The sequence below is a fragment of the Malaya genurostris genome, chromosome 3 (genome assembly GCF_030247185.1).
Source record: "Malaya genurostris strain Urasoe2022 chromosome 3, Malgen_1.1, whole genome shotgun sequence".
NCBI lineage: Eukaryota > Metazoa > Arthropoda > Insecta > Diptera > Culicidae > Malaya > Malaya genurostris.
In genome coordinates, this window is record NC_080572.1 from 128,594,767 (window position 1) to 128,610,350 (window position 15,584).

Below are 15,584 nucleotides of genomic sequence, written 5' to 3' on the forward strand. Positions count from 1 at the left end.
CAAGTTGTCTTAGCGTGCAAGATGTGTTGATACATTCATCAATGTTATTTACGTAAAAGTTGTATAAAAGGGGGCTTAAGCATGAGCCCTGAGGAAGACCCATGTAACTGAATCGCTTTGTCGTCAAATCACCATGCTCAAAATGCATGTGTTTCTCGGACAATAGATTATATAAAAAGTTGTTCAAAACTGGTGAAAGACCATGCTGATGCAACTTCTCAGATAGAACGTTAATGGAAACTGAATCGAATGCCCCCTTGATGTCGAGGAAAACTGATGCCATTTGTTCTTTACGAGCAAATGCCATTTGAATTTCTGTTGAGAGCAACGCTAGACAATCGTTCGTTCCTTTGCCCCTGCGGAACCCAAATTGTGTACCTGAAAGCAATCCATTTGTTTCGACCCAATTGTCTAGACGGAAGAGAATCATTTTCTCCAACAATTTCCGAATACAGGAAAGCATAGCAATCGGCCGATACGAATTGTGATCGGAGGCTGGTTTTCTAGGTTTTTGAATAGTAATAACTCTCACTTCTCTCCATTCGTGTGGGACAATATTACCCTCGAGGAACTTGTTGAATAAATTCAACAAGCGCCTTTTGGCAGAGTCGGGCAGATTTTTCAACAAGTTGAATTTAATTCTGTCTAACCCTGGGGCTCTATTGTTACACGACAAGAGCGCAAGTGAGAACTCTACCATCGAAAACGGTGTTTCGTTTGTATTCAATGTCGCGACGCGGGATATCTTCTGTTCCGGAACAGAATCAGGACATACTTACTTAGCGAAATCAAATATCCAGCGGTTAGAATATTCCTCGCTTTCGTTCGCGTGATTTCGATTGCGCATGCGACGGGCCGTATTCCAAAGAGTGCTCATTGCTGTTTCTCTCGTTAATCCGTCAACAAACCTTCGCCAGTAACCGCGTTTCTTAGCTTTAATCAGACTTTTCATTTGAAATTCTAACGCCGCGTATTTCCGATAATTATCTGGAGTTCTGTTCCTGCTAAACGAGATGAAGGCTGAAGCTTTTTTCGTTTTCAGCTCTGAGCACTCTTTGTCCCACCATGGCTTGGGAGAACGCATACTAGTTTGCGCGCTAGGTACTCGTTTCGTCTGAGCTTGAATTGCGGTGTCAAGAATCAAGCCAGCCAAAAATGTATACTCTTCCTCCGGAGGAAGCTCCTGTGATGTTTCTAGTTTCTCAGATATCGAGCTCGCGTAACGTTTCCAATCAATGTTTCGTGTGAAATCGTACGAAACATTGATTGTTTCCGATGGTCTTCCACGGTTGGTGATAGAAACTATGATCGGCAAGTGATCGCTACCGTGAGGATCACAGATTACCTTCCACTTGCAATCTAACTGTAGCGAAGTCGAGCAAAGGGATAAATCCAGCGCACTTGGTTGTGCTGGCGGTCTAGGGTTCCGTGTCATTTCTCCCGTGTTTAGAATTGTCAAATTGAAGTTGTCACACAGATCTTGGATTAACGAAGAACGATTATCATCATATAAGCAGCCCCATCCTGTACCATGCGAGTTAAAGTCCCCTAAAACCAGCCGCGGCGAAGGAAGAAGTTCTATGATGTCTGCAAGCCGACGATGCCCTATCGAGACTCTGGGAGGAATGTAGATAGAAGCTATACATAGATCTTTGCCTTTAATATTAATTTGGCAAGCAACAACTTCAATTCCCGGTGTCGAGGGGAGGTTAATACGATAAAATGAATAGCACTTTTTAATCCCTAAAAGTACCCCTCCATAAGAGTCTTCTCGGCCCAGGCGGATTATGTTAAAATTATGGAAGTCGAGGTTGATGTTAGAAGTAAGCCAAGTTTCACTCAAGGAGAATACATCGCAATTATGAGTATGTATTAAGTGTTTGAAAGAATCAAGTTTTGGGATGATACTTCTGCAATTCCACTGAAGCACAATGATCATATCTTCGATTCTCAGTGGTAAATTATCCATCAAACGATACGATCGCTGCAAGGAGGGGCCATTGTTCAGTCAACTGTTTTAAAAATGTCCTTACTGTTGGCAGTAGAGCAGTTAGGAAGCTTTGCAGAGGATCAGTAATATTGAAGGCTGTTAATATCCAGTCCACGATATCAGAAAATTTCAATAATCCAGCGTTTGTTGGATTTTCTGGTTGTGCTTTGGAGTCATTCGGGTTTTTTGATGCCCCAGGAAGTGCTGGGTACTCCTTATCATCCCTAAGTTTTTTGAACCCAGGAGGTGTTTGCTTCGGTTTAGAGTCAGCACTTTTTGTTTCCGTTTGGTTCTTTTGTGACGAAGAGGACAGTCTGAGGCCTTTACGAGGAAGCTTGGGAGAAGCCAGATTTTGTCTTTTCCTGCTTCCTTCAACCTGTGTGTAGGAAGGTCCTTCGCCTGGGTCGTCAGAGGTATCCTCTTCAACTGGCAAGATTGCAAACGGGTTCTCAGGGGTCGATGGAGTGGTTCTTTTTAAGATTTCCGCATAAGAACGTTTGGAACGTTCTTTCACGGATCGCTTCAATTTCTCCGCACGCTGTATGTACGTAGGGCACACCGAAAGATCATGAGGATTCTCCCCGCAGTAGCAACACTTTTCCACTGCTCTTCTGCAGAGATCGTCCTCATGGGCCTCTCCGCATTTGCCGCATCGCAGTTTGTTGCAACAATAGGTTGCCGTATGACCTAGCTGTTTGCAGCTTGTACAATGCATTACCCGCGGTACATACAGCCGAACAGGTAGACGAACTCCACTCACTACCAAATAATTTGGAAGTGCAGATCCGGCAAAAGTCACGCGAAATGAGTCCGATTGGTAAAATTTATCATCTATCGATTTGGAGTGCAATTGCTTGCACTCCAAAATTTTCACTGGTTGAAGGTCGGGGTTTTTGAAACGGCCTACCCCGTCCTTCATCAGATCTTCGATTGTCAGACTTTCGTCACGGACCACACCGTCGATCTCCACCACATGAGACGGGACGTACACGCGGTACTCCTTCGTGAACAACTCGCTGGTAGCAATCTCGTTTGCTTGCTTCAGGCCGGACACAACAACGCGTAACTTGTTTGGCGAAACCTTATCTATTGTTTTTATTGCCGAGTAATGTTTTTCCAGGTCCCAAGCAATATTTAAAACTCTGAGAGACTTTAATTTGGGCCGGAAGTATACCACCCACGGACCCCCCGAGCCATCGTCTTGGTAAACTTTTTGGCGAGCAGGCAATATCTTAGAGGGAGATGGAGGCATCGGAGAGGGAGATGGCATCGGAGAGGGAGATGGTATCGGAGGGGGAGATGGTATCGGAGGGGGAGATGGTATAGGAGGGGTAGATGGCATCTCGGAAGCAAACTCAGCCTCTAAATGTTCTTCGTTCATTCGTTCAGCTTCGCCCTCCTCCGAGACACCCCCACTGTCATCAATATTCATATTTAAAGTGCGGGAGTAAAGAAGTCTCCCGCACTTGAAATGAGAAAGAAAGAAATAAAATGAAAAGAAAATATATGAATAGTAAAAGTTGAAAGAAAAAGTTTGAGAAAATACTTAACAGTATGTCACGGTAAGCTGTTAGGTGAGTTGCTCCTTCACTCCTTCGTTGTGCTTCAGCGTAACCTTGACTCAGGATTTGGCTGCTGCGATGCGGGTAGCAAACAATAGAAATAACTGCTGCCCGAGGATAGCACAATAGCGTCTACTGTCGATACCGATACAAAACCGGTGCACAGACAGAACTCACTTGCGGGGATGCTACTTTTTATCACTTTTATTTAATGCCTATACTACAGCCTCTGCTGTGATAGGCACCTTCGTCTTACCGATGCCGATTGTTAAAAAAACGCGTGTGCTCACTTCGAACATTCGGTTACGAATGTATAGAGAGGTTATGTAATCACTTGAAAATCGCCTGTTAAAAATTGGCCCGCAGGGCTAAGTGTCATATACCATTCGACTCAGTTCGTCGAGCTGAGCAATGTCTGTGTATGGGTGATTCTCGGATATGGTTGAACGGATTTTGACAAACTTAGATTCAAATGAAAGGTCTCTTGGTCCTACAATAGTGGAACTAACTTAGTTTTCTCATGGATGTCCGAACCGATCAGAGAATTGTTTCATTCTGTAGGTTATACTAGTTAATGCACAAACAATCTCTTTAGTTTATTTAAAGAATCGAAGAGAAATATTTTAAATACCACAGTATTATATATGAAAATATAATTGGTATAAGAAAGGCATCATTACACCGCTAGGTAGATTAAAACAGGTTTTTGACTATTTTGTTCAGTGTTAACAAATGGCAACAGCGCAAAGCTATAATAAAATTATTTCCTTTATTAACCACTAATGGCGCCACTATATAAATAAAATTATCAAAAATAGTTCAGAAATTACTCAGAAACGGCCTAACTGATCTTCGCAAACTTAGATTTAAACAAAAACATGAGCATGAACTTAGCGAGGCACCTCTCGCCGATGATTAAGCGTATAGGTGAATAATTTGTTGCTAATTAGTTACGGTAATTTTGAATTTATTGCTCAATTTTTTTTATTTTTTTGAGTAGTTCGCTAAGTTCATATGAAGCTCCAAATATGCTTCAAACAAATCGAAGCCCAGTGTTTAGATTAACTAATGAATTCCAACATACTAATATGATATTCGAAATGTATTAGGTTTAAAGTACTATGTATTGTGGATGCCACGGCGAAGAAAAACTTATTATATTGCCTATGAAATAAACGTATTTATGAAATTTTCGTATTTAGCAACAAATCATTCAATGTGCTTCGATTTGTTTTGAAGCATATTTTGGAGAGGGGATATGTTAACTTCATATAAACTTAGTGAAGTACTCAAAAAAAATTAAAAAAATGAGCAACAAATTCAAAATTACCGTAACTAATTAGCAACAAATTATTTACTGGGCTTCGATTTGTTTTGAAGCATATTTGGGAGCGGGGCTTCGCTCAATTCATATGAACTTAGCGAAGCACTCTAAAATATTTTAAAAAAATTGAGCAACAAATTCAAAATAACCGTAACTAATTAGCAACAAATTATTCACCTATTTGCGTCATCATCGGCGAGCAGTGCCTATGTTTCCATAAATTGTTCTAAGTTCTATGTTTCCATAAATTGATGTAGAGTTTTATCCAGATCCGGCTTCCTGTTCCGGATAAACAGCGTAGTGTATGCAATTGTAACCTGATATACAGAGCGATAATGCAAAAACGTAAAAATTCTTTTAAATTTGATCCAAAACTATAGGTTTAATTTATAGGTTATGCTGTTAGGTTCGTTTGCTGACCAAACGAACCGATTTCAGCTATGCTGGCTCCCAGTTCCCGTTTTCGGAAGTACCAGAAATAGTAGTCGAAAGGTATGCCCAAACAAACTTTTTTATTTCAATTTAATATTCAAAGAAAAGTTTCTTTGATGAATCCCTTAGTAATATTGATAAAATTCAATTTGCTTTATAAGCAATCAGATCCAAACAAATTTTACGCGAAACTTGCAAACTTTTGTTTATTTTCTTTTGGTTTTGTAGCGTAACCATGATATTTTTGAGACGCATTTCTATGTTTATCGACGCTTTTTAACAAGAGGCTACTAAAAGTATACTATGACTGAGATCTCGGGTTCACGATTACCGAACAAGTGTTTTTCTTTAATTAATATGGGACTTCGTAATCTTGAGTTTATCTTTGTCTGAAACATATTAGAGTGATTTGCTTGTTTGGACACCAAATGCAAGCGAAATGAAATGTGAATTTTTCACCTGCTGTCAGTAATGTGTCATCTGTGAAAAAATCTGTTTTAATCCACCTAGTGGTGTAATGATGCCTTTCTCATATCAGTCATACTATCATATATAATACTGTGGTATTCTTCAAAATTATTTTCTTCGATTCTTAAAAGAATAACCGAAATCGGTTTATTTGACCGTCTACTGATAAAAACTATCACTTGGAGAGAATTTGGGGTCGATTTAGAATTTTTTTTATGGTTTTTCGCCCTTTTCAGTGAGGGTATAAAATTTTAACATACTTTACCCAATATTTCCGAATCCGGAAATCGGATCCAGGTAAAATTCAGGAATAACGTGTGGGAAAACAGGACCGTTCATTTGAATATAAGTTTGTGAAAGTCGGTCGCGCCATCTATGAGAAAAATTATAACACGTATTTTAATTTTTTGTCCATTTTACCCCATAACTCCGGAACCGGAAGTCAGATCCAAATAATATTCAGAAATTTTGTATGGGACCACAAACCCTTTCATTTGAATCTAAGCTTGTGAAAATCGGATCACCCATCTCCGAGAAAAGTTAGTGCAAAAAACATAACGCAAGTTATAGGAATCATCTTTGCTTATCTCATACTGCGAAGAAATAAGGGCTTTGCACACAGAATTTCTGCTTCGATTGACTTAAAAACTTGACAAAACATTCTTGAAATGTTTCATCATAATAAATTATAGAAGAAAAAAATTGATTTTTTAAAAATGTAGACCCTACGGGCTCCCCGGAGTAATAAATTGTTTCCATTGATTTTATAGACAAAAAGCTTTGGACGCGCTTTTCTCGACAGCAGGATTTGAAGGTTCGTGTCTATCGTCATTCAAAAACTACTGCAGCAATTTTTTCAAATTTTTGACACACTTTCTACATATAAAAAACTAGACCCCAACCAACAACATTTTCCTTTTCGTTGTTAGTTTGGAGAGGTTTTACAATACAATATGGCGATTTTTTTTGGTGAAAAATCGTAGTTTTCAATCACTAAAAATTAAAAAAAAATTAAACAGATACGTTGGGGTCTAGAAAAACTTCTACTCCAACTATGCCGCTTTGATTTGTTCACTTCTGATTAATCTGCGCTGAGAAACAGTGGACACCGCAAATCATGATTTTTAAGAAGCGTCCTCAAAAATTCATCTTCACCAACTTCTTTCTCAATATTTTTCCACGAAAAAATTACAAAATGTTGTTCGAATGATGCTTTTTATCATGCAAAACGTTTGAATTTATTTTGCTGAACGATGATTCTGAAAAAAATTCACAAAAATTATGATTTTTTTTCATGGTTTGACCCTACCACCCCCTATAGGCTTCAATCTTTTTCAAGGCTACATGAATCTTTTCTGAAAATTATTATTAATTATAATTAAGAAAGTTTTGTTATGGTAGGACTATTTTTTACTCTCGTACGCTGTCGTCGCCGTCATATGCACCGTCAGAACAAGCAAGATAGTAATCAGACAGAGAGAGAGAGCCAACCAACATTCTGATAATAGAAATTTAAACTAACGATGTTAGAGTTTGTTTCACTGGTACCATTGGTTGCAAATCAGACGGACGGAAGTGAAGCTGTTACAAACGATCGTGATGATTAAATTTGAAAATTCTTCTTGCGAATGTCTTGAATACGAAGGAGACGATTCAAGCTCGGTGTGAGACGTGCAGGCTGACTTGTACACGGTCTTGCTAAGTTCCTTCAGCAATTGCGTTCCAAAAAGGAGTGATCGTAACACCCTGTGGCCAGAAATCAGATATAGTAATTTGCTGCTCCAGGAAGGCAGGAACATTCAGTTTGAATGAGATGAAAGAGAGCGGTTGTTCTTGGTTTCGATTTTCTTGAGTGAGTTTCTACACTTTATAGATTCACGGTTGCAATTAGTACGTGTTTGGATGTAACTGATAATACTGTCTTCGGATTCACTAGGCAGGAAGTTTGTAAGATAGTACCAATTTTCGGTATTTACGGGAACGGATACCTATGTTGGAGCTACTAATAATGATAATGTTTGGTTATTGAATGGAGTACTTCTGGAATTGGCATTTGGTACTCGAGGAGAAACGTTACTTGATCTCAATTGTTTTGAATGAAAGAGAAACTGATTATATGTTTCGTACGAGACATTAGAGATAATTTCAATGTTGGCTTGCCTGGTACTGTTGCTTCTGGCTACCGACAGAGAGCGTGATGAGCTTGTAGTAGATTGCGGTGCGGTGGTGCTGTGTAGATCATTGATGGCATGATACGTAGTGGCCCAGTGTTTGAAGAGTGTAGTACAATCCTTGTAAGTCCTAGCAGCAGGAATAGATGTAGGTGGTACTGACAAGGTTGGCATGACGATAGAAGCTTGATTCATTACTGTAGAACTGGTGTTGTTGGTGAAAGTGAAGGTAGTAGCAGAAAGAATGCTATTATTTGGTGAATGTGTAGAAGTTGGGTTGGCGGTGGAAGGAATCAGCATAGATTCGCTTGTTGCGGGTGTTGGACAGGAGATATGCAATCTGGTGTTATTTTGTGGTACTGGTGCGTTGGTAATCGTGTTGGAGATGACTGACAATGGCTAAAAGTTAGTGCTGGTGGTGCTGTTGGGTATGGCTCAAGCATTTGAGTACATACGGCAAAAAACTTGCATAGAACTCATTAAGTCGCCAACTAACCAACAGCTGAGGTGGTGCGTTGGAGGATTAACTGCAGAATTTCATCCGTTGAATCGTGTAGACTAAACGATTGTCGACACTGGGAACACGACCAACAAATTATTGGGCTGTTACGAATAGATTTTACGCGCGAATTGTTTAAATTGGAGCTTTTTACATGAACATATTCGATTAGAAACGGCAAACTACTTTGTTGCTACGCGAACTGGAGAAACCAAAACAAACTTTGGCCTGGTATTTGTTTTTCGACATTGTGATGAAAGCAGTCAAATGTCTTATACCTGGAATTGGTAGCCAATTTGGAATAACTTTATGCAGTTGGGGTGAATATTAATATATCACATTCGTCCAGAGCTGGTGAATTTCATTCGAAAAGGAGGACTATTGCTATAAGTAATAAAAGTATATTGACATATTCTGAACCGTGAAGGAATTTTCTAACCTTTCCGATTCGGTTCAGTGCCGGCACTGATGCTATGACATATTGCAATGATGACGAAACTGATTCGGACAGGTGTAAATACAGTCTCAGATCGAGGAGGTTTGAATTTCTTTAACTTTGACACAAATGTCATCTTCTAACTGAAAGTGTGAGATGTGTGTTTCTGGAATAGTACGGTTCACATGGACCATTTCACCAAACAACACCTAGTATTTCTATACGAAATACATGTAATACATACAGCAATGTTGTGTATTGTAGAATACTTTGTAGTTTCCCTTTTCACAATACCTTATTACTCTCTTAATCTAACTCCATCACTCTCAGCACTAAACTACGATTATTAAAATACTCAATATATTTCTCAAAGGACCATAAAACTGCTCATTGTCCTCGGCATATGGCACTGATCGTTGGAAGAACTGAAATATGCTAATCAAATCTCCTATGAGTGGTGGTATTTCTGTATGCAGAGATTGCAACATGTATTATATATATATATATATATATATATATATATATATATATATATATATATATATATATATATATATATATAATATATATATATATATATATATATATATATATATATATATATATATATATATATATATATATATATCTGTTTCCCCTGTCCTTTGGCTTATCAAGGGAAATGAAATCATGCCCTTTTTTGTTATCTCTGGGAGCCGCAAATAGCGTGGGCAGCATCGATCAAGGTCTGCACACCTAGTAGTTTGATTGCATGTTGAATATAGCTCTTTCTTAGATTGCGTTGTAGAATGCTTGGTACTCTGACATTCGTTGCTATCAGTTAGTTCCATACTAGTGCCCAACTCACTCATCAATCATCGTTTATATCCTGCTGTGCGGATGCAAAAAATACAAACAAAAAAAAATAAATCGACAAAGATAGAAACAATCAGAGAAGATTAGAAAAGTTAGCTTTAGTAGACCAATCATTCCTAGGTAATAAAAGTAATAATAGTATATACCGTTTCAAACGTAGATGACTATATAGGAAAGCAGGGCCAGTACCGAAGCGGATACAATTCGAAATTCTTCGAAGTTTCACTAACGAAGACATTGAAACACAGAAGCAGTTTATTTATTTATTTATTTAAATTTGTCTTCGATTAAAATAAAATTATCGCACATACTATTACTATACAACTACTATCATTAACCTAACATAAATATTTTAATTTTAAATGCGTTTTTGTTCATTGTAAAATCAAATAAAGGATAAACACTACTGAAGCGATGACAACAAACATCCATAGGATTGTTTTGACCGTACTGTGTGCGATGGACTGATCGTCGAAGAAAGTCTGTTCTCCGCAATGATCTTCCAGGAATATTAAAATGCAATCTCTCCAAAAGCGCTGGGCAGTCGATGTTATTTGAAAGCAAGTCGAAGATAAACAGTCGCTGAAGGAAAATTCGTCTGTTTTGTAGTGTAGGAAGATTAATCAGAGGGCAGCGATTTTCGTAGCTAGGTAATTGAAGACGGTTTTGCCATGGAAGTCGCCGTAGTGCAAATCGAATGAAACATTTTTGAACTCGTTCGATTCGATCGATGTGGACGTTGTGGTAGGGTGCCTAGATTATTACTCCGTATTCCAAAATACTGTATACTAAAGCGACGTAAACTGTCTTTAGGCAATACACATCATCAAAGCCTCTGGTGTTGCGTTTGATAAGTCCCAAAACTGCGTAAGCCTTTGCCGTAACTAGAGATAATTGTCCGGTGAAACGAAGCTTACGATCAAGGACGATGCCCAAATCTTTGACAGCAGAAACGCGTTGAACTGGAACAGCCATCATAGAGTATTCAAATACGATCGGAGATTGCGATCGTGAGAAAGTAATTGCACTGCATTTTTTTATGTTTATACTCATACCGTTTCTGTCACACCAGTCAATAATTTTTTCAACGTCCATTTGTAAGGCACAGCAATCCACAAGGCTAGTAATGATGCGATACACTTTGAGATCGTCTGCATGCATTACTTTAGGCGACGATAATTCTCTACATAGGTCATTCACGAACAATACGAAGAGTAGTGGACCTAGATGGCTTCCTTGGGGAACACCTGATGTAATTTTGAAAGGATCAGAAAGAATAGATCCTACACGAACTGAGGCTATGCGATTTGTGAGATACGAAAAAATCCAATCTGTCAGCCAGTCGGGGAAACCACCACGTCTCAATTTTTCTATTGCGAGCAGATGGGGTACACAATCGAAAGCTTTAGAGAAATCAACGTACAACGCATCAACTTGTAGTCGTTTTTCGAGTTTGTCAATCAGTATAGAAACGTAGCTCATCATATTAGTCGTTGTTGATCGTTTTCTGACAAAGCCATGCTGATCAGTGTTGATAATGTGCTTTACTGCGGGTAGGATGGCAAAATACCGATACGATACAGACGCACAACGCAATGATTGACTGGTAACCGGGTGAAGTACATTTCCTGCTCAAAAAAGGGGATGAAAAAAGTAACCGGATTGTGCGAAAAAAACATATTTAATTTCGTTTTCTTCGCCTTTCGCCTTCGGCTCAAAGGTTCTTAAAGCAGTTCAAATTGAACTGCCAATTCCGCCTAGCAGTTAAATTTGAACCGTAAATGCATTGAAATTTTGAAACAAAAATTAGTGAACGTTTGTGCTTATACTCGTTGTGCGTTTGAAATTTATATAATTCTATTTTACTAATACCCCCCCCCCCTACTCTCCAATCCCCTCCTTCTTATTTTCTCCCACATCGAAAATACGTCCAAATTTTCTATGTTATGATATTATATTATCACATTATGTTATAATAATAAATTCAATATTATACGGTTTAATAAAATTAAAAACTTCACGAAGATGACTGAAGGTTTGCAAATGCCTCACCAACAAGTGTATAATTAATCGCGTTGAAATCTCGACCTTGTTACGAATACAGTCTGTACCGTTTACATTTTTTATTGAGAAATATTGGTACGATTCACTGCTGCGTGCAGTTTTTCGAGCTCAATTTTGCAACTTTATCCGGTTAGACAGAGAGACTTTCCGTCGATACATTTTACGTTGTCATGGTCAAACCATTGCGTTTATAAACTATTTGTACATGTTTCCACAGCTTCTATCTTCGAGTTTTTTTTCGACTTGCTTTTTCATTTCGCTAGTTATAGATAGTGTAATGATATAATTGACAGGCTGGTGAACTAGGTTTTGTTGGACCGAAGTGATTTCGATCGGATAAGCTTACCTTGACCAAATATGAAACAAACAAAACAAACGAAAAAAGGAAAGGTCATTGAAATAGAAAAGCCAGTAAACAAAATGCTGACCACCTATTATTTTTTCTTTAATTCTAATTGCAGCATAATGCCAACTTTACTAGAAGCTCTGGACGCGAAATATGGTCTAGGTGACCAGAAAGATAAATCAGATGAAGCGTTGGTATCTATTTTCGTACCGAAATTGCCAGCCAGATTAAGGTAAGAAATATAATATGCAAAATTCAATGCGTTTTTTCTAGCGACGATACCATGTCACGCTTACCTATTGTTATATTAATAATTGAATTAATGGGTGATTATATCATTGTTTCGTATTTTGTTTTGTTAACCGTTCCGTCTCGCTCGTATATGTCTCTAAGTGTTTATTGAAATTAAAAATTATTTATGTTGACTTTTGAATAAAACTATGCTCAATGGGAATGCGATGAACATCATTTGTGTGAAAATAATATGAAATAGGGTTACGGTACCATTAGTCATTTTATTAGTAGACTCGCCAAGTTATTTTGCGATTTTCTGGACTTCCAATTTACGAATTGCGATCGAAACAAATACAATATCTTTACAATTGCTCTAAGAAATGTCACAATGTTACAAAAAAATCGACAAATGTACAATACTGCTGCTATAGCGACGCGAAAATTCAAAACGAATGCACCAACTCTCATTTTACCCTTGCCAATGCACTGATCAAAGGTGACATATTTTTCTCTAACTAATGGTTTTAGCATATTAGATGATTGATTAAGACATTAATCTGCAAAAGAACAGTTTGGACAACATTCATTCAGTAGCAGTTCGAATTATTAAATTGAGCTTTTTCACAACACAACTCATGACGCATGAAAGCAAAAATAAAATCATGTTGTTTTCATGTAAATACAATTAAACACGACCCCTCGATGACTTTGGATTATTGTCAATTCAATTTGAAAGTTAGCTATATAGTTGAGGTCTTGGCATTTCTCGTTCCATAAATGATCAATGGTCGAAATATTCTAAATCACTTTTTAACATTACTCTGAAATTAACTGTGGCTTTGCATATTTATTAAAATATACATTGATCCTATAAATATTTAACTGGTTATCTGGCTGATCAAATACTCAGAGTGGTCATCAAGCTGTAGGATCGTTTTCAATCACGGTGTTTTCTAAACTCCCCCGTGATCGTTAATAAATTTAAGTCTAAACTGACGTCTCAGACGAAACAGATTTTGGCTAGGTAGCCGTACGGATTTTGATAATTTCAAGGGAAGAAAAACGAATTTATGCTACGTGCACATACCCATTTTCAAATTGATTTTACATTTCGTCCAGTTTATGTTGAGCTGCTCGCGCGACCTGGCCACTCAACATAATTTTAGAAAATAAACACTGTCTATGTGTGCCTCAGTGTTTTGTGCGAAGTCGTTGTAATTTTGAAGGAAATGGACCTTTAGTTCTTAAGTTTTCAAATTTTGTAATAACATCGTCACACGACCAATTTTAGTAGTCGGTCAACATGGACGAAATCTGCGAGTTTTGATAATTACCGTAAGAGATTGTAGAAACGTTATTCGGTAAGAAAAGTTGGTTTGATAATGACTGCCAATCAAATAGTCTCTATTAAATTATTTTTTTCGTTGAGCTAACATTTGACACAAATTTAGGTAGATTCATTCGGGTCCAATACGTCGCCTGTCCGAACATCCGCTTAGCTGAAAGTATCAGCAATGAAAAATTTGAATTTGATTATTGAACCACATCTGAAAACATAAAATAATTGAATAGAAAATGTGCGACTAGTTACGTCACTTATACGATTATACCTTCGAATAAAAAACTTTTCGTCACGAGCTTTGTGAACCTATCAAATAACCTAATAGTAACTTAGAAATTAATGTGATAAAAAAACATCGCTTTGTCCGTTACTTTATCGTCCCTTTTGATGATCAATAAATGATTGGCTGCTCGGCCACTCATGGAAGTTGACCATCAATGTCAACTCCCCTTCCTAAGCAGCCTAGATAGCCTTGTAGTGTCGGTAGCGGTTCTCCAACTGTCTAAGTATAACGCAACAACCCACCTGTCTCGGTGGTATAAGTCCACCAAAAGGTTGGCCGTGTGGCATCCGGCGGAATTATTTTCCACCAAGAATTGATCCACTGGTTTCCTGTTCCATATCGTAAAAGGCCATAAAAAGAGGAGCTCCCAAGTAAAGGTGTATTTCTGTGTCGATGACTGAATGGCTGAAGGAGATTAAATAATGCAGTCGTGAACGGAATATCTTTGGTTTTACCCTTACTGTGTTAAGCGAAGCTCTGGCCTAGTGGACGATTTAATTCTTCGCAACTCGTGAAATTTAAATGATAAAAACATATAAGAAAATCCTTCCATAGTTCGGTATAGGCGATTATAAGCCAATATATCTCTCATATCGGAGCTCACAACTCGGGATATTTGTGCTGTCACCGTTGGTATGACTATTGATGGCATAGACAGTTTAAACGTTAAATTTGTTATTGTCACATATCGTAATCCCAGATCTACAATCTGAGACATATATAGAGAGGGCTTGGTGACTAGATTTTACAGGTACCAACCAACAATTGAAACCCTAATTGACCTGGTTAGAATGGTTGGAAAAGCCTTTGCACATATGTTTCTACTCTCAACGAGGCTAGTATATTAAACAAGTTACTTTCGAAATCGAAGGACTTTCATGTCGGTTCCTTAAGAACTTCAGATGATGAGTACTTATTTGATGAAGGTGATGTACTTCACTATCCTATTAACACTTACATTCCAGAATGTATGAAGCCATCACCGACAGCTGTTCCTGGGACTTTTTCAGGTAGTTACGATTCTTGGGCACTTGCTCGAAGAATTGTGACGATTGAATCGGTAACATGGGCAGTTGAAAGTTTTGCTCCGTTCAAGTCTCCTGGAACGGATGGAGTTTTCCCAGTGTAACTGCAGTAAGGGTATGAACATAGTTTTAGTTTTCTTTATTAAAGAGACTCTCAGCCGGTGTTTCGTCTCTAGGGTATGAGCATTTCAAACATGTTTTAAAGAAAATAATTCAAATTTATTCTTAAAGGCTGTCGCGACACTTATGAGGAAGCGAAGAGTTTCAGGCCTATCAGTCTTAGCTCATTTCTTCTTAAACCATTGGCGTGCATCAGCTACATGAAATGCAACATGCTTACCAGCGTGGACAGTCTACTACAACCCTTTACATGATGTTGTGTACAACATTGAAAAAGCTCTCTCACAAAAAATCTTACTTTGGAGTTTTCCTAAGTATTGAATGTCCTTCCAATTCAATTCTAGAAGCATCCCGTGGTCATGGCATATCTTAAAATATCACAAATTGGATACACGCAATGCTTAGCAATCGACTTCTTTGTTCATCGCTTCAG

At 38.0% G+C, this 15,584-nt stretch overlaps 1 protein-coding gene across 1 annotated transcript in view; it reads left to right on the plus strand.

Annotated features, from left to right (window-relative positions):
• The window catches only part of LOC131439577 (tubulin-specific chaperone cofactor E-like protein), a 66,403-nt gene that overhangs the window by 14,614 nt on the left and 36,205 nt on the right, over nucleotides 1-15,584 (plus strand). Inside the window, exon 2 of the mRNA XM_058610751.1 lies at nucleotides 12,263-12,379. Coding sequence (XP_058466734.1) covers nucleotides 12,267-12,379 — 113 coding nt within the window. The 5' untranslated portion in view covers nucleotides 12,263-12,266. The remainder of the gene's footprint in view (nucleotides 1-12,262; nucleotides 12,380-15,584) is intronic.